The 20,659-nt window shown below is 30.6% G+C and overlaps 1 protein-coding gene across 1 annotated transcript; it reads right to left on the bottom strand.

Annotated features, from left to right (window-relative positions):
- Window positions 1-9,492: 9,492 nt before the first annotated feature.
- LOC148237259 (uncharacterized) lies at window positions 9,493-18,722 on the bottom strand. The gene is made up of 4 exons (XM_088205504.1): window positions 18,189-18,722; window positions 10,503-10,766; window positions 10,327-10,431; window positions 9,493-9,754 (listed from the first exon to the last, which is right to left on the bottom strand). The coding sequence occupies exons 1-3, from the start codon at window positions 18,610-18,612 to the stop codon at window positions 10,328-10,330; spliced, it is 792 nt and encodes a 263-aa protein (XP_088061630.1). The 5' UTR covers window positions 18,613-18,722; the 3' UTR covers window positions 9,493-9,754; window position 10,327.
- Between the last annotated feature and the right edge of the window lie 1,937 nt (window positions 18,723-20,659).

Genomic DNA, 20,659 nt, shown 5'->3' with positions numbered 1-20,659 from the left:
ATTTCGATATACAATATTGAGCAGTTGGACGATTGCCAGAGAACTTTACAATATATCACTTAAATTTTCTTTGAATTCTCTCCAACAACAAAGAGTACTTAATATCGAAGAAAATGCCCTAAACTATACTGATTTATTTTATTTTTTAAATATTGCACTATGAGTTTAAAATACGTTTTTAATTGATTCTAAAGCCGTCCCTTGGGTTGTTCGCTCTGATAAGTTATTGGTTTCTTTCCGCAGCGTTCACTAATATCCTCTAATAGGTGAGGAGGCTAAAACACTGGACCCCGACAACAACAAAAAAACACTCTGACGCATCCTAAAGGTGTATCGAAACGCATTTTAAATTAAGAGAACCGTACAAAATTTTATAGTAGTATTGAAATCGTTTCTAATGACCCAAGTGTTAATGAAAAAAAACTAGTTAGTTTTGTTTCGGACTCAACACCTTTAATTTATGCGTTTCAATGACACAGTGTTATGAATAAATGTAACGTTAGCAATTATTATAACTATTATATCTAAATACTGTTTTAATTGTGTCTAACTAACTTAAAGATATTTTGCTTATAATTTAGTTGCTGTTTCTTAATATCTTAGCTAATCAAAAAAAAATAATCAACACACAAACCCAATTTTAAACAAATTTGTTAGTTGATATAAATCTTATCAATTAGGCCAAAAGTAACTTTACAATTTAAAAATCAAATAATTTTCATCGAATTTATTTTTTTAATAATTTTTCACATAATATTTAAAATAGCAGTGAATATAAAGGAATCATATATTTTAAATCACTATTTATAACTACGTATATTGTTGTTAAAAATGAGGTTTATTTTATAAGTTATCGCCCTTTTAAATATCCTCACAAAAAAAATGTGAATGAAAATTAGAATTTTTTAAAATATTCTTTCTGTAAAAAATTGTCTCTTGCTAAATGGGCATTGTCCAAATATAAATTTGTGTTTATACAAATTTTTTTTTAATTTACGATTCTTTAAAAGCATACAAAGATATACCAATATTTTAATATTTTTTCGTTTACTATTCGATATACAAATAGTTAAAAATAACATACATTTAAAAACTTTAGTTCTATCATATTAACGAATGAAATGTTATAGTGGTTAAATTTAAAAGATGCAAGTAAAGCACTTTTTTGTAGTATTTATAAGTAAGAAAGAAAACAATATTAGTGTTCAGGGTCGCAGAGAGCGAACCCGGGCCCTGGGAAAACAATGAGTCTGAACCTCATGACAAAAATGTAATTATATATATTTTTTAACATCGAAATATTATTTCTTGATTAAATAATAATAGGTAAGTTAACCTTTTCTATGCTCCAAATAAATATAAAAATTAGCCACCGTTGCGAAATATTTTCAATAGGCAATAAAAATACTAATAATATTAACCTGATAAATAGTCGTGTTTTCTTTGCTGCTCAGTGCTGCCATATAGTGAATATCCAAGTCAGGTCAAAATCTCGATTATCAAGCGTTTATATTAAGACTTTTTATAACACTATTATGAGTGAAAATCAAATAAAGCACATCTAAACCGAATTTTGAGCAACAGGTGAGGGCAAAAAACAAATATCCCTTCTCAGAAGTCAAAAATTCACGTCAAAATCAATAAATTTTAATCCCCACGCAAAATATAACATGTGCTGATGATAACCGGATATATTTAATTAAATTTATAAAACAGTGACGTCATTTCAGATTTTTTTTAGGAAGGGGGGGGGGCAAAAACTGGCTAATCAGTGGTCGTTTTATTATTATTTTGATTTAATTAAGATTAATATATTTCAGTAATGCATTTTTGTGGCCAAATCCCTGTTTGGGTTAATCCCTGTTTGGAATCCACGTCAAAAGACTTTTTATAACAATATTATGACTTATAATAACTGATATTATAATTAAGGAAGCATATCTAAACCGAACTTTGCCCAATAGGAGAGCGCAAAAAACAATTATCCTGCCCAATTGCCCAATAGGAGAGCGCAAAAAACAAGCTGTCGCAGTGGGAACGCTCGTTACCGAGCGTTCCCACTGCGACAGCGCTGACACGATTTTATTGCTTTTGACGTGAATTTTTGCCTTCTGAGAAGTGATAATTGTTTTTTGTGCTCTCCTATTGACCAAAATTCGATTTTAATATACTTTGATTAATAATAATTATAAGTTCATAATTATATCGGTAAGGATAGCTATCATATTCTTAAAGCATAGTGTAATATCGAAATGCAGACAAACTATAGAGCAATATGTGAGATGCGATGTTGGCTTAGTTTGTATTTTGGATTTGACCTAATAAAAATTCTAAAACTATAATCAGTTTTAGAACTTTCATTAGATTAGGTTTGGGTTTGAACAGCAAATGGACGTTTCGCAACTGTCACATTGAGTTTCATAGACATTATGGAGCAGCATATTAGCGCAATAACTGAGAATATAATTAAGGAAGCATATCTAAACCGAACCGCGAAGGCGCAAAAATCAATTATCCCTTCTCAGAAGTCAAAAATCCACATCAAAAGCAATAAAATTGTGCCGACGCTGTCGAAGTGGGAATGTTCGTTACGGAGCGTTCAATTTCAATATAGATAGCTGATATAAATATTTCTAGCTAGTAAATATTGTAAGATTAAATCTTGTGAAACGTTGAAACAGTGGCGTAGCTAGGGCATGTGCCGCCCAGGGCGATCCATAAAATTGCCGCCCCCCCCCCATACATTTTTTGCAGGGTCATTAAATCAGCACTTCTTAAAATAATAAATTGGTTATTATTAGGATCTTGTTATTCGTGAGTTTATATATGTTTTAGTGCATTCAGGGTTAAGAACCACACTAGACGATCCTATCGTGAATATGCCGCCCCCAAGCAAGTGCCGCCCGGGGCGGCCCGCCCCCTCCGCCCCACCATAGCTACGCCACTGCGTTGAAATTTAAAAGATTATTTAGAATTTTAATTTATATTTATATTTATTTATTTAATTTAATTAAATTAAGACCATATTGACTTATCAGATTACTCCCAAAACATCACATGGTAAAGCATGGTAAAAAAATAAACAATACTACAGTGATACAGTATTACAATAAACACAAAATAACAATAGTTTATGATAAGAGAGAAGCAATAACAAAAAAATAATATTAAAAAAAAATGATATGAACCGGGTCAGCTTTACGTAACTGACATTGGATAGAACAAGGATTTTAATTACCATTTAGAAAACTGCTAAACATCCTATAAGGATCCTACAATTCCAATTAGTTACCGGTCTATCATGTTACTACAATAAATTAGTGGAATATTTGAAAAAATAATTCTTACGGGTCTGTTGAATCTTAGATATAGAAAAAGCTTTCGACACAGTAAAGCATGACGGTTTGATTCACAAACCATACAAAAACAAAACCCCTTACTATCTATTACGCTTAATACACTTATACCTGAAAATTAAAAGCTATGTTGTTTCACTAATTAGCTTAAAATTCCAGATAGAGCACCTCGAGGAAGTTTGCTCGTGCCGGTTCTTTATATTTTATAAGATATTCCAAACGATATTCCAAAAAATAAAAAATACGCCGACAATACAGCTATTTCAACAAGTGCTTAGGCTCTAAAACCAATCGCGAAAATTTTACAAAAATCACTAAGAAATATTTTGAGAGGTAGAAAACTAAAATCAACATAATTAAAAGAGAAGCAATTATTTTCCCAAAACGTAGAAAAACTCTGCCATCACCTCTCCAAAATGAAAAGGGTAGTAACGTAAATTAGAAAACCAACGTTAAATACATGGGCTTAAACCGGAACTCAAAGCTAAAATTGAATAAACATATTTTGGACCGATATTTAATAGAAAGAGTGCAGTAACTATAAAAAATAAAATTTTAATTTATAAACAATTAATTAGACCTACTTTAACATACGCATGCCTGTATTTTTTTTCTTAATTGCAAATCATTCAAAATAAAGCTATAAATATAATATATAATACACATTTTTATACGTCTTTAAAAAATGCATATACCAACAATTAAAGAAAACTTTTCATACCAGAAAATATTTTTCGAAACCATACTAGCCTACTAAACTCGTGTTAATGTATGAACCAAAATTTCATCTAAAAAATAATATTTTATGTTATACTCCTTGAACAAAAAAAAAATTTGGGGGCAAAACTGTTCAGTTAATTAAACATAAAATCAATCTAATCAAAAGAAATTGAAACATCCACGGTTGATAGCACATCAATTAACAAAGTTTTTCCACCTAAAATTCTGTTTATTGTTGCAAAATTAAAAAGTAAAAACGTTACGGTTTATGTAGATAAATTAGATAACACAGTAATCAAAAAACTTCCAAGAAATAGCATCCACTAACTTATGAACATTTTACCGGATGTTTGTTATTTTGATATTTCCTCTCCATTTAGAAAAGCGCAATGATTCACAGATTAAGAAACCTTGGAAAAGAGCTACAATTCGGATAATAGTTTATTTCCGTCATTAAGTAAAATAATTGAAAAAATATATTATTGCGCTTAAAAGCATCTGAATAAATATGTTTTTTTCATTCCTAATATTTCGCGTAAATTGAAAATGGATGCAATGGTTAAAAACCAGTACCTTATAATTTAGTAATAAGTATGTTTAAAAGCTTCTACAGATATTGTACAAACAGTTCATAAAAAAATCTATTTATAATATAATATAATTTGCACTCACCAAATTTATCAGCATCCATTGTCTGTGCATAGCTGTCACAAACACATTTATTTTCACAATTACACTTATACACTACACTACATTTTTATTATTTACACTTTTTTATTTATTGCACTATTTTTTTTAATGATACGTATAAAACACTCAATATGAATTTCACAACATCCGCACATGTATGCTGTATCTCTACTTACACCATATGCAGAACAATCACGACATTTTCATTTCACATATTTCACTACACTTTTTAATTTTATTGGCTGATATTTTTCTGCTTATCCGAAAGCTTTTCTGGTGGATCGACGCCACGGGCACGGAAAGATGTGATAGAAACAGGTGAAATATCTTTAGAATCGATAGATTCCACTAAGTCCTGCATCCATCTTTTAGTCTAATTCAAAAGAAACTCTTTGAAACCAATTTTTCTGTTATGATTCAGATTTTTATAGACACGGAACGAATTAAACAACGCACTTTGAAATAAATATTAAATAAACAATCTCTTTTGTTTATTCCGTTGCTTTTCGAAATATTGCTTAGCAACGAAATGTTTGGTATTGATCGGAGCAAGCAACACCTGTTATATATTTAATATAGTCCATTATACATTGAGGCTTATATTTTTTTGTGTCTATCATCTGGCTGTTATGAAAAGTAAGTATCATTTCTTATTTATTTTCCAAATTTTGGATGAGCGTTTCACATTTTCTGGTGTGCCAGTTTTATATTGTTGAGGGATTCTGGCAGACCCCTATTTTTCTGAATTGTTACACAGAGTCCTGCTTTACGTAAAAATACATATTTTGCGAGTAAACCACTATTATAAAAATTGTCAGCATCAACACGGTGCCACTTGTTCAGATATGGGTTTAATACAATGAACGTCAAAGCTTCCACTTTTTATACAAAACACGCGCACGCTGGACTAACACAATCACACGTTAGTAGTTAACAACCAGTTACTGTGATATTACATAAATATGATTATTTTTATTTAATTTGTGCGAAATATTTATTTTTATATTTAAATTATTTTTAAATCTACGAATCACTTAATATATCTAATGGTGCTGTGTTGATAGGGTTTGTCAAATATATACATACTATATGTTGGTTAATTTATGAGGAAATTTTAAATGTTTGGAATTTACCAAAAAGTACCTTACCTTTTTTCTCTTTTAATATTACATATTTGGTTATTTTCATAGGACCTGAAAAATAAATCTACTTAACCATGTAATCATCTTATTCAGGGAAAGGTTTTTCTTTGGCTTGTAAAAATGATTGAATGTGTGATTTCTGTAAAGAAACACAAACCCGACGTCACATAGTTAATTTAAAAAAATCAGTGTAAGTTTTTCTAGCCAATCTGATGGCAAACGGGATTCAGATAATGACACCGTACTTTCCGACACTAAAGTATACTTTAAGGGTCAAAAATCAAAATCAAACAGTGATAAATATGTTTTAATATACTTAAATACCTACATACAATTCCATGGGACTTATACTTTTTATTGACTATTATACTTATGGCTTCCGATAACCATCTCGGGTTTGTGTGTGGCTAATTACTCTCAGAGGCCATGTTTGTTTTTTCTCTCGTCATAATTTCACAAATAATCGCTTTTTCTATTAGCCACGGTCTCACATGCCGCCACCTTGCGTTTTTAATTAATGGACAACAATGTTTTATTAAAATATGAATTATTGCGGGGGGCCTGTTGACGCGCTTCGTCTCTTGATATAGAAAGAAACGCGCATGCGCGGTCAACTATCTGATTAAGAACGAAAAAAATGAGCTTCGACCGAGAAATGAGTGAACAAAAAAACAACACTGTCAAAGTCGCCGAGATAAATTAACAAATTATACAATTTCTGGCCGCGTACAGTGATGCGAAGAGGTAGACGGAATGTATACAGTCCACCAAGTTTTAAACTAAATAAAAAATAAGTATATTCTTGCTCAATAAAATACAATAGACGTATTATATTGAACTATAGATGAGAAAAATTGTGCAAGTAAATCGTAATTTACTTTATCAAACGCCTCTTCAAAATCAGCGTATATAAAGTCCATACAAATAATATTAGTTTAGGTTAGGTTATTGTATATTACAATGTATATAAAGTCCATAAAATATTATAACCAAGCGTTTCCACTGCGACGGCACGATTTTATTGCTTTTGACGTTGATTCTAAACGGGGACCCCATTAAATACCGCCAGAAAAATGCTTACGATTTAATGAAATACTAAAAATATGAAAAAAACAACCACTGGCTGGCCAAATTTTGCGCCCCTCCCCCCCTTCTCTAGAAAAATCTGAAATGATGTCTCTTAATTATATTTATGATTTTAATTGTATAATATAATTTTTATTGCTTACAATATTTAAAAAATATATTTTCTACCTAATATAAAGGATGTATTTATTAATTTAATGAGAACATAAAAAAAATATGAGAAAATCATTGATTTATTTTAAATATTTAAAGTAAAGTAGTATGTTGAAATTTTTTTATCGTTTAATTGATAATAATAAAAAAATATGTTTATGTAATATTTTATAAAATTATTTTAAAATTTATTGGCAAATGCTATTAATTTTATTGTAGAAACATTCATATCTAATGTTTGAATAACTTATAAAATATATGTTTATACCTGCAAGCTGTTACACTGCTTCAATCAAATCTTCTCTTTATAATATGTGGGGAAGCTATTAGCAAAAAAGGGATTATTTTATGTTTTTTTTTTATTTTTTTATGTGTTTGAAATCTATGTAATTATTGTGTTTCTCGAATATAAAATGTTTGTTTGCAGCCTTTCGCTTCTTGGCCGTTGTTGACCTTTGGATTGATAAATTCGCTCCCCCAGGGGCGCCCCCTGTAGCGAAAGCCTAAGTAAACTGAGACGGCGGGGTGCCCCCTCGCCTCGATCCTTACCTCCAATCGCTCTGATAACCACAAAAAACACGCTTCTTATAAGTGATATTTTACACTCATCATTGTCCACACGCGTACACAAAACATAAATTATGTTTTAAGCATATTCAAAAAGGGAATTAGTCTTAGAGTATACAGTATTTATGTTACAGTGAATATATATTTTTTAATATAATTATATTTTTATACTTATATATAAAAGTCGATACGAAATATTTGCTAATCGTATTTCAAGTCGGTCATAAAATGGCTATTATCAAACAATGTTTTCGAAATGCTTATCAGAAATCACTGTCTCATTTTTCACTACCTGCTATGAATGCAGCTGTAAATTTAGCGAATCTGAACTAATCTTTGTTTTCAAAATTGCAATGGTTTTGCGTCTTTTAAATATTTTAATATAAATTGAATTTTATTACAATTCTTGAGAAACCTTATTAATGTATCTCGAAAAACTAAGAATCATCCTTTTGCATTTTTTTCGAAAAATTTTGTTCTTAGTGATAGTATATCTTTATTTTTGGTATCCAATTTTATAAGCTAAAGAACCTGAAAAAATATTATTATAAATGCAAATTTTGCTAGAAAAACTTTCGTTTAAAAATTCTTCAAAAACATTTTTTTAGTTGAAAAATAAAAGTTTATGTTAGTTTAGTTTTTATAGTTTGTAGAGCAGAATTGTAAATTTAAGAATTAGAGTATTCAAAAAATATATCTTTTACCCATCTAGAATTTTGATTTCCATTTACATAAATATAATTTATAAAACATATTCTTTTATCATATAGAATATGATACAACCAATAATCTATACCACAATCAAATCACTATAATTCCATAGATACTGTTCCTTTAAAATACAATTTTATAATAGTAAAGTACATTATATTTAATCAATTTAAGACAAATTTTTTTAGATGACATTTCTATTTTAATAATCATAGAAACTGAGGTTTTTAATATATATTTTATATGGTTTTATTTATTTATTTTAATTATTCATAGATATGTTTAGATTCTGCATATGTTTTCTTCAGATGTTTCTAGAAAAAGAGCTATTAAATGCTTATTACAAAAATATTGAAACCAACCTTGACGTTACTATTTTTAATATTGATATATAGATAAAGACTTTACTGACTTCATAGCCATTTTTTAATTGAACTCAAATGATCTTATTGTAAAATATATTATGAATGTAACCGTTTTATTTAAAAAAATACATCAGTTACTCTTATCAAACCACAAAAAATAGTCATAATTTACTTTTTCCCTCTAAATAAAAGCTAAAAATATATTTAGTGATTAAAAAAATAATGAGCAAATTTATACTTATAATAACGTTAACAAAGTGACTCATTTTTTATCATTATTTGTGGTAGATTATAATATCTTAGTGTGATACATTGATAACTTAATTATATATTTAATTTAATTAATTATAATCTACTGGCAATTATAGCTGATTATTTTGCTACCAGTATCATTTCCGTCGATAAATAAACAGGAAGCATTGTGTATAGAATCAGTATAAATTAACCGACAGTTTTTTGTTAATAATATATTATAATTAATTAACAATACATATAAGACTACTCGAAAATATTGTTGTATATGTTAAAAACAGGCATGTTTAAAATCTGCTTAATGGTCAGAAAATAATTTCATAATTTCAAAATATTTAAACATAAATTAGCCTAATATTCTGTATTTACAAACATCAAACTGGCTCATATTTTTATAATCAATTTAATTTGTATACACAACATGAGAGTCCAGGGCTAATAACGCGATGGTTCCAGTGGTAGAATCAATTTTTATTCGATAATATAACAATTAACACGAACTGCATAGAGACATCTAGCGATTGAAACTATCATATACACAATAATTTTAACATATAATGTTAACGCCTATAATTGGTAGATTATCAATATGCATATAAAAAAATATAAAAAATATTAGTTAAAATAACGATTAAAGCAGTCGATTCTTTTCGTTAGGTAGTGTGACAAGAATCCAACTTAGTACTTTTGCTTGCAACGATTCAGGAAGATTCTGTAAAACATAAAAAAATATAATACATCCCAACCAATAAATTTAATTGACTTTTAATCATGTTTGTATATTTTCTGTTATTTTTTAATAATTACGGGTACAATGAGTAATGGTACTTAATAAAATGTAGGATTTTCAACAATGAGAATGATTTGGTTTAACAATAACCTATAGAAATCGACGTTTATGAATTGTACAATAACCACGCAAACTTTTGAGAGCCATCAATTACCACAGAAACTCTTGAAACCATTTTTTCATAAGCTTCAAAACGTCTCTAAAAACATTAATGCCCTTACATCAAATAATCATTTCTTAAACTATATTTTAAAGTTATCCGACGGCCACCTTAAAACTTTCCCAAAGGTTTGGATTTAGAGGTGGAGCTTAATACAAATGTGATTAGTTCTAAATTTACTTTATCTCCTATTCGTCGAAGCTTAGTTAAGTTAAGTAAGTGTAAGGATCAAACTCACTTTTATTAGTGCTAATAAGATACTCATTGATTATCTAGACTCTGTAATGAAGCAATGTCAATAGAAATATTTTTAACAAAATCAAATAATACATACTTTAATTAAATTCTAATCGTCTCATCCTGGTATCTAGCTCAAACTCCGGCAGTCCAGATTCCGTTTCTTCGTCATCCGGGAAAATGATTCTTCCATCTTCACTTGCTGCCAAAGCAAGCAAATATAAATAAATTAAACGAAATTGTAAGTAATATAAAAACTGGGATCATACTAACCATCTTCTGGCAATGGGTTTGCATCCCCAGATGCTTCGGTATCTTCAGGTGGTTCAGTTGTATCTTCACCAGGTGGAAGAGGATTTGAATCCCCAATTGAACCAGTCGGTCCAGGCGGATCAGTTGTCCCTTCGTCTGATGGAAGTGGATTTGGATCCCCAGTTGAATCAGTCGGTCCAGGTGGATCTGTCGGGACAATCGGACCTGTGCCTTCAGTTGGTAGAACAGGATTTGGATCAGTCGGTCCGGGAGGCGTCGTCGTTGCTGTAAATATATTTTATTAATTATTCAAACATAATATAATGATCAATAAATTTAAACATTTAAAAAGAAAACATCATTCGTCAATAGATGCGACCTTCCTTCGTCCTTCAGGCAAGTTTTCGATTCTTTATTTTAAATTAACTAAGAAAAGTTTGGACGCAAAAATACAGAATAATATAAGAATCGTTTGTATTTCACTGTGAGCCGTAAATAGAGCGAAGTCTTCGATGGGCGTGCTGGCCAAGGACGAGCTGGCCAAATAGCTATGCGTTTTCAAACAAGATCCGTGCTATTTTTATTATGTCAGGTATTTTCAATTTTAATAAAGAAAGAAAAGAGAGATTTTTTTTAATAAAAATAAAATAAGGATTACAAAAAACGTGTAATTTTAATCCTATTGGCCTAAAAATAGCTTTTATAAATATCTTGGTTATGTTATGTTAACTAGCTCAAAACGCCACATTGATTAAAAATGACGGCTATTTAAAACGTTAAGAAACTAAGTTAAAAAAGATTAAAAAAAAATCAAAAACGTTTTAAAATATAAGTTAAAATTAAAAAACTAAAAAAATGTATTGATGTGGGATATAACGAATTTTGAGAACTTTGTACAAATAATTAGAGAAAAAATTTAAAGGTAAAAGTGGTAAGAAGAAGTTTAAACATAGTTATTAAAATTAAATAAATAATTTTGGGGGGGAGAGGGTACAAATTCACGGACCCCGTTCTCTTGAGGGGCTCGACTCGAACTAACAGCCATATGATAGACACGTAGGGAAAAAACAGAACTACCCTCCTTACAATATTCAAGTCTCAGTGTATAATGTACTGTTGCGACCTCTCCCCTTTGGAGATGGCCGTCTTTTCTTCTCGAAGGACCACCGTCTCTCGACGGAATTAAACGCCTCGAACTATTATCAATGCTTTATTATCAGAGTTTACATCCTCAGAATCCTTGCTGACGCACGATCACACGCCGTGACAGCCGAAGCGCCTTCAGGTTATTTATACACAGAAAAACCACGCACGGCCATAACACACTTTTATTCGGCCATGCATAAATATATGTAAAAATTGTCGGAACAGTACTATAATAAATATATTAAGGCTATCGATCGCCCATGACCAATACCTAGTATGTTACTCAATATTTTGAAAAACAATTGAATAGACAAAAAATGTAGTATTTTTATTTATTTCAATGCGCATTGTTTAATTCGTTTCGTGTCTATCAAAATCTTAATCGTAACAGCAAAATTAAATTCAAAAATTTGATTCAAGAATGGATGCAGAATTTAGTGGAATGTATCGATTCTGAAGACATTTCACCGGTTTCTATCACATCTTGCCGTGCCCGTGCTGTCGATCCACCAGAAAAGCTTTCGGATAAGCTGAAAAATCATCAGCCGATAAAAATAAAAAGTAGGGAGAAATATGTGAGAAGAAAATATCGTGTTAGTTCTGCACAGCATACAGGTGCGGAAATTGTGAAATTCCTATTCATATTGAGTGTTTTATACGTATCATTAAAAAAAATAGTGCAATAAATAAAAAAGTGTAAATAATAAAAATATAAATAAGAATATAGTGCAGTTTGTAAGTGTAATTATAAAAATAAATATGTTCGAGGTGGTACATGGAAAATGGACGCCGAAAAATTTGGTGAGTGCAAATTATATTATATTATAAATGGATATTTTTTTAAAATTGTTTATTCAATAAATTATAGCTGCATTTAAACATACATACCGTTAAATTATAAAAAAAACTGGTTTGTAACCATTGCAACCTTTTTCAATTTGCACGAAATATTAGGAGGTAAAAAAACATATCTATTCTTTAATGATTTTATTCCTCAGAGATTCTATAAGCGCAATAATATATTTTTTCTAAATATATTACTTAATGACGGTGATAATTGATCCAAATTGTAGTTTCCCCCCCCCCTCCGGTTTTTAATCTGTTAAAAAATATTAGACCTGAGAGGAAATATTTAACGAATGTAAATTAGTAGCAGTAAATTCTTTCTTAGGTATTCGATCTGAATTTTCAGATCAACAGCACCATCTGAATTATATAAATTTAATGTTTTTATAGATTGTATTATCAGTAATTTGTAAGCTAGATTTAATACAACAAAATAAATAAATAATACATTCAGTGGATATTCCTAAAAGAAAATCTAGAAAAAAACAGTTTCGAATCTATCCCGAAAATATTTTTTAAATATTTCATTTTAGTAAAATCATATCTTAATATATTTTCACCAGTAGATATATTTTACTAGTAAAAATGTAAATTATCTGGCAGGTGCTAGTAAAATTATATGATTTCAACTTTTCCTTAAGTAGTAATATATATATTTACATGCTTATTTTACATCCGATGTATAAATGTTACAATGATTGTGTATTTTTTCGTAAAATTATATTTTCGCTAGTAAAATCCATATACATTTTTACCAGTAGATATATATTTCTACTAGCGAAAATATAATTTAACTGATAGGCGCTAATATGTTGCTCCAAAATGTCTATGAAACTCAATGTCACAGTTGCGAAACGTCCATTTGCTGTTCAAACCCAAACCAACCCTAATAAAAGTTTTAAAACTGATCATAGTTTTAGAGCTTTTATTAGGTCAAATCAAAAATACAAACTAAGTTAACTCATAGCACCATTTTTACAGTCTGCCTTCAGCAGCGATCATTCCACACACGCGGGTGCGACCTGCCTACTGGCTTTCCCCTAGCCAGTTATATCCTTCCTCCGTCTCCAACAAAAGATAGTGATGCGGGGAGACCATCAGTAGCTCCGGACCGGGAAACCAACCGCGTTGACCCAGGTTGAGACTGGAAGCGGACAATCGGCCCTATCGATGGGAAGCATGTGCTCAAGTGCTAGGGTCGCTACGACTTGAGGAAGCGGGTGGGCGCACCCAGGAATCATCGTCCTCATCTCTCAGAGTAAAATAAGCGGAAGAATAAGTATAGACAAATATCGCATCTCACATTTTGCTCCATAGTTTGTTTGCATTTCGATATTACACTATGTTTTAAGAATATGATAGCTATTCTTACCGATATAACTATGAACTTATAATATAAAAGGCCTGATCAAAGTATGTTTAAATCGAATGTTGGTCAATAGGAGAGCGCAAAAACAATTATCACTTCTCAGAAGGCAAAAATTCACGGCAAAAGCAATAAAATCGTATCGGCGCTGTCGCAGTGGGAACGCTCGGTAACGAGTGTTCCCACTGCGACGGCGACGGTACGATTTTATTGCTTTTGACGTGGATTTTTGACTTCTGAGAAGAGATAATTGTTTTTTGCCCTCTCCTATTGGGCAAAGTTCGGTTTAGATATGCTTCCTTAATTATATTCTCAGTTATTGTAAGTCATAATATTGTTATAAAAAGCTTTTGACGTGGATTCTAAGCAGGGACGCCCCCTTAAATTTGGCCAGAAAAATGCATGTAATTTAATGAAATACTATGAATCTTGAAATATTACCACTAACTAGCCAATTTTTTATATATTAAATTAATTATATCCAGTTATCATCAGCACGTGTTATATTTTGCGTGAGGATTGAAATTTATTGCTTTTGACGTGGATTTTTGACTTCTGAGAAGGGATAATTGTTATAAAAAGTCTTAATATAAACGCTTGATAATCGAACGTTTTCACCGCGATGGTACGATTTTTTGCTTCTGACCTGGACTGGAAATTCACTATATGGCAACACTGAGCAGCAAAGAAAACACGACTAATTATCAGATTAATATTATGAGTAGATATTTTTTAATAATTTTGAATGCCTAATTAAAATATTTTGCATAAAATATGATTTCAGAAAATATGTCGCAACGGTGGCTAATTTTTATATTTATTTGTAGCATAGAAAAGGTTAACTCGTACCTATTATTGTTTATTTAAGAAATTATATTGCGATGTAAAAAATATATAAAATGCCATTTTTATAATGAGGCCCGGAATCATTGTTTTCCCAGTGTTCGCTCTGAGGAAACGATAACTGCCATTTTTTAAATTATATCGACATAAAAATATCTCTTGTAAATATATTGTTATGTCTGTTGAAAGAGGGGACTTAAAAATAGAAATATAAAAACCGATGTGTAATAGAAGTATATTTATCTTACAGCAATTTGCAAATTTCTTGTTATTTGCTTATTTGCTTACTTAGTCATTAACATTGTCATTGTGTATTATCTGCTAACACTAGATGATATCATACATAAAAATTGTTATTCATAAAAAATGTAGCCTCTTATTTACTTACGGTTTAGAATTGCATCAAATAAACATTGCAAATGTTTCCTTTTAAAATAAAATTTTATTTGCTCATTGATTTATGTACTGTTCTCATCGCTTACATTTATTTATTACATAAAAACAGCTTTATCTTAATAATAAATAAATAAATTATCGTAGCCTACTTAAAATATTAAACCTTGAACAATACTTATCGATAAGATGAATGAACTTTGAGAAAATATTTATAGAAATACACTAACGCCATCTATTAGGCGATACTTTAACTTTTGTGCTATTTCTCAATCACTGTATATTTTTTTAGCCACAAAGATAGAGAGCACACAGCTGTTTTTCACCAATCAACTGTTTTATTTAAATATAACAGTTATCGCCTGCACGTGTTGCGTTATAATTAACAGTGAAACTATTTTATATATTTTTATAGTTCCGTGGTATTAAATTAATTTAGATTTGATAGTATCATACAAGGTGGAGCAATAAGTATGACCCTATAAGAAAAGATCAAAATTATTACGAATGTCAATTAATATAATCATCGTATTGACAAGTATGTAGCAGAATTATGGATAAAAAACCTAGGATAGCAACTTTAATTGGGAAGAACCACAGGAAGGGAACACAAAAGTGCTCTCTACAACGTATTTTAACGAAATATACCTTAATAACATATAATTTATCATCTTTTTTATTATTGAGATATGTGTTGTGAATGTTATGAGGAGTCTTTGATAAAATTCGGCGACTAAAGTTTATCGTGAACGATCTAATAAAATTACCAGTTTATTGATTAATATTATTCACCGTAACTCTATGAGCTATTATATAATAGTTGCAACTCGGGTGAATATTTATATTTTTAATGTCCTGACAGATAATTGAGTTCAGAAAGTTAAATTATAATGTGTAGAGACAAAGAGAATTTCGTCTTGAAATACAAGATTTATTACAGTATTTCTGTAAATGTTTCGCATCTGGAAAACAAATCCGTTTGTGCTAAAAATGTGATCGAGTCATACGATCACTATGTGACTTTTTGAGATCTAAATAAGAAAGCTTTGTTGAGGGACTTATGGTTCCATCAGGACGAAGTCATCGCTTTTTTTTGGGCGTTTTGACAATAAAATATAATTGCATATATTATAGACTGTAGAAAAATTCCTCTCGTTTTGTGTTGATGTTGGTTTAATCGACAACAATGCTTAAAATAGCCACTGTAAATTATTCGTCCTTAAATTTTTAATTTCTTCAACGTATTCTAATGATTCAATGGAGTCGAATAATTTCTTTCCCCATTTTATATATTTCTGCTTTTGAAGAATAACTAAAGAAGTCATTATTTTTTTTGGCTTCTTCGATTATATAATTTATCTTTAATTGCCCGTTGAAATTTCGAGCTTAGCTTAGAATTGCCATTTTCCAATTGTTTTAACAAAAATTTTAAGGCCGCTTCGGCTGTCAATAATATTCGTAAGACAATTGTCAATAACAGCTGTTGCTACTTTACAAAAACAATACAAAAAAACCTTTTTGAATTATCGAAAAATAAAAATAGCCATAAATCGTTTTCCATTCAGCGTAGTTATTCTTATAGGAGCGCGTTATTAGATCACCAAAGCAAAGATAAACCGCCGGCCGGTTAGAGTAATAGAAAATCGCAAAATAATTGCTAGTCATTCAAATACTTTTGATCTTCCGAGAAAGTATGCATGTTCAAACATCTGGCACGAACACCTTGAGAAATCTTTCTTTTCTGAGTGTCTTCTTTTATTATCTAAACAAAAATAAGGCGAGTTCGAGTGTTATAAAATTTAAAAACAATTTTTTTAAGCAATAAAACTTTCAAAGAAGTATTCATATTAAGAATGAACCAGCCTTAATTTATGCAGCGTTATAAAAAGGGCAGTGGCTATAAGCATTTTAAAAATATTCGTACATATTTAATTTTATATAATAAAAAAATTCTCGATTTTAATTTTTTCTCGAGAAGTAACAATAGTTGATACGTTAAAGCATAAGTCTAATTGATTCAATGAAAGCTATAAAAAGCACGTCAAGTTCGATTAAATGTCAAGGTTCTCCAGGGACATCGTTTCAGTTTTTTTCCAAGGGGGGAACAAAATTTTAATATTTAACATTTCATTTTATTAAGATTCATAGTATTTCATTAAATGACATGCATTTTGCTGGTGTTCCTGTTAGGAATTCACGTCAAAAGCAATAAAATCGTGCCGTCGCAGAGGAAACGCTTATTAAACGCATATTAAAACTTTCTATAGTAATACATATTACAACTAACAATAAGTGAAAATCGAATGAAGTAAATCTAAATCGAATTATGACCAACAAGAGAGCGCAAGAAATAATTATCACTGCTCAGAAGTCAAAAATCTACGTTAAAAGCAATAAAATATTGTCGCAGTGGAAACGCTCGGTTATTTTGACTGCGATGGCGACGGCATGATTTTATTGCTTTTGACGTGGATTTTTGACTTCTGAGAAAGGATAATTGTTTTTGCGGTCTCCTATTTGTCAAAATTCAATTTGAATATACTTTAACCAATACTCTTATCAAAAATATATGGTCTTGATGCGCCTTTATTTCGTTTCAAAATTTGAGACACTTCTTCATAATAAAAAAATGCTTTTACGCCTTCGAAAAACATTTGTTAATGGAGTGTTTATCAGTGGTATCTACTTTCACCGAAATTCACAGAATTCGTTCGTTGATCGAAAGAAAATATTGGAAAGGCGCACTCTTTATTAACGTTAAACGCTTATCTCAAAAACAGGTGTGCGTCGCAAATTTTTATGAAGTTTGTTTTGTGTTTTTGTATTTGTTGTTTAAGACGCGAAGATTATATTTCAATCAGTTCAATAATTTGAATGCGAGTATTTTATTTCATTTATATGCAAATCTGTACAAAATTAACGTCAATACGGATCCGATTTTTATGTATATATATCAAATTCGTTTCAAACATAATTCGATAAAATTGTGCACCCTATAAATGCACCAGCTCACAGTTATAATTTTAGCTAAAAACGACAACATTTTGATGCCGCAGTAACCGTATTTTGAAGATACTGAAAGGACATAATAGATTTTTTTTAATTAAACTTACGGTCAGTCGTAGGTGGATTGCCATCTCCGTTTCCACACTGGCCACGTCTACAGCCATGACGCCCTTCACCCCATTCTCCCTGATTATGTGGTCCACATCCATACCCTCTACGGTGATGATCTTCCCCACCTTCTCCTTGGCCACGTCTACAACCGCCGTGCCATCCGCGATGATGGTCCTTCCCAGATTCTCCTTGATCGCGTCTACATCCGTGCCCCCCGCCATGATGTCCTTCTCCTCTTCCTCTGAAGCCGTGATGCCATCCGTGATGCTGTCCTTCACCACCTTCTCCATGCTCGGGTCTACATCCATGCCGCCCGCGATGATGTCCTTCTCCCCATCCGTGACGAGGTGGTCCGCGATGTTCCTCATTTTCTCCTTGACCACGCCCGCAGCCGTGTCTCCGTGGCCCACAGTGACTCATAGCAATACTCAAGACGACCCTATAGTCTTGCGAAAGAGGAATTTAAACAACGCAAAGTATGTAACTGACTCGGTCGCGTCTGGTCGACTACTGACGCTTCCAGTATCAAGAATGTGGGTTATAAATAGCATGAGTGAAAAATAAATATTTACATTGATAAAATTAGCAATGTGTGTGGAAAAAAATTGGAAAAACCCGTATTATTTAATATACGTATATATAAATAGATAGTTGTTGATAACGAATACAACATGAACCATTAAATTTAACAAACTTTTTACTTGGGGAGACTAGACAAAAATAAGTTTATATTGCCACCTTTTACGTGAAATTTCTGGCTTAAAATACTTTTTTTCACACAAAAATTAGGTGAAACGTATTGTGCTGGGCACTTCAGATTTAATGAATGGATAAATACAGCCGGTTTAACTAGTTTTGCGGTTGGATCCAAATTGCTACTACAAGAGTGTTACTGTATACTGATTAAAAAATGACCATGTGTCATCGCCTCAAGGGCAAAAAGTCAAAATGTTGCTTGAATATATAAATTATTATCATTTACATGTTACAGAATGTAATAGTTGTGCTATAATAACAACATTGTATGGTCCTACACATACGGTGCGAAAAATTTCATTTGTATGCTTTGATAAACATAAAATGTTTGCCAAATTGCTAACATGAATTATAGGAAGCATTATAATAATTAAGTTGTTAGGAAGATATGATTTCATCGTTTTTGTATATCATTATTACTGTTGCTTCAAAATGGGGTATTGAATTAAAAATAGAAAAAAGTAAGAGCATGTTTTGTAAATACAGACGATTCTGCTTAATTGGGCCACTGGTTTATAATACACATGCTCCAAAATTTCATGTAGAGAAAATAGAGATATTGTTTAATAAATTTTTAACTATTTATTTTTTGCTTGGAATTAGCAATTTTACACTTTAAACCATCGATATTTGTTATTATTTACTTACATTTTCGCCGGTAGATATATATTTCTACTAGCGAAAATATTATTTAACTGATAGGATATACCTTTGCTGTTCAAACCAAAACCTAACTTTTCTATTTTTCAAACCGGCCGGTGGCTTTATCTTTGCTTTGATGATCTAAGACCCCGCTCCGATAAGTAGAAATTACACAGAATACAAAACGATTTAGGGGTATTTTTCTTATTCGATAATCCAAAATGGTTTTTTCTATTGTTTTTGTAAAGTAGCAACAGCTGTTATTGACAATTGACAGCCGAATTAAAATTTGCTTAAGTAATAAAAGAAAAAAATCTAATACTATGAATTTTAAAAATTACCACTTACTGGGCAACTTTTGACCCCTTCCCCTGCCTCCTGAATACAAGACAGGCTATAATTAATGAATTATTGCAGGATTCTTTTTGTTAAAGTTAAAACGTATTATGTACATTATATTCATGTCTATCTTTTGGTGATATTTTTTATTACGATTATTATTTTATTTTTCATATTCATATGTATACTTAATATTTACAATAATTTATTAAAGTTTAAAAATGTATATTATTTTTTATTTTTTTAATTAAATACAATAAACTTTGCTTATTAGAGCCACCCGCTTATTTGGGACAAAATGTGTCCCGATTAAGTGGAATCAACTAACAGTGGAATAAAAGCACATACTGCACAAAAATACTGCGTTAATCAAGTCTGGCAAAAGCCGCAAGCAATAGGTAGATTTATGTACATAAAATAATTTATTTTTTATAATAGTAATATCAATTATTTCCTTTTTTCTTTCGGATTTTTGAAACGTAGTTTTTAAATAGCCATCTTTTTCTCTAAGAGTTTTTAAAGGAGTTACGATTTTTTTCCATTATCATCCATTTAAAATTAACTTCCTGACAACACTCGCTAACGTAAAAAGATAACGAAATATAACTTGACAATTGCGTAATTCAAACAAAAGGTTAAACTGCTAGAAGATATTACCACAATATATACGATAATATGTACACGACATATTACCGCAATAGACTCAATTTGAACAGACCACCACGGTTAA

The sequence above is a fragment of the Plectrocnemia conspersa genome, unplaced genomic scaffold (assembly GCF_051122295.1).
Source record: "Plectrocnemia conspersa isolate PC_06_02 unplaced genomic scaffold, ASM5112229v1 ptg000002l, whole genome shotgun sequence".
Lineage (NCBI taxonomy): Eukaryota > Metazoa > Arthropoda > Insecta > Trichoptera > Polycentropodidae > Plectrocnemia > Plectrocnemia conspersa.
The sequence above is the reverse complement of the archived record's forward strand: the minus strand, read 5'-3'. Positions and strand labels throughout refer to the sequence as shown.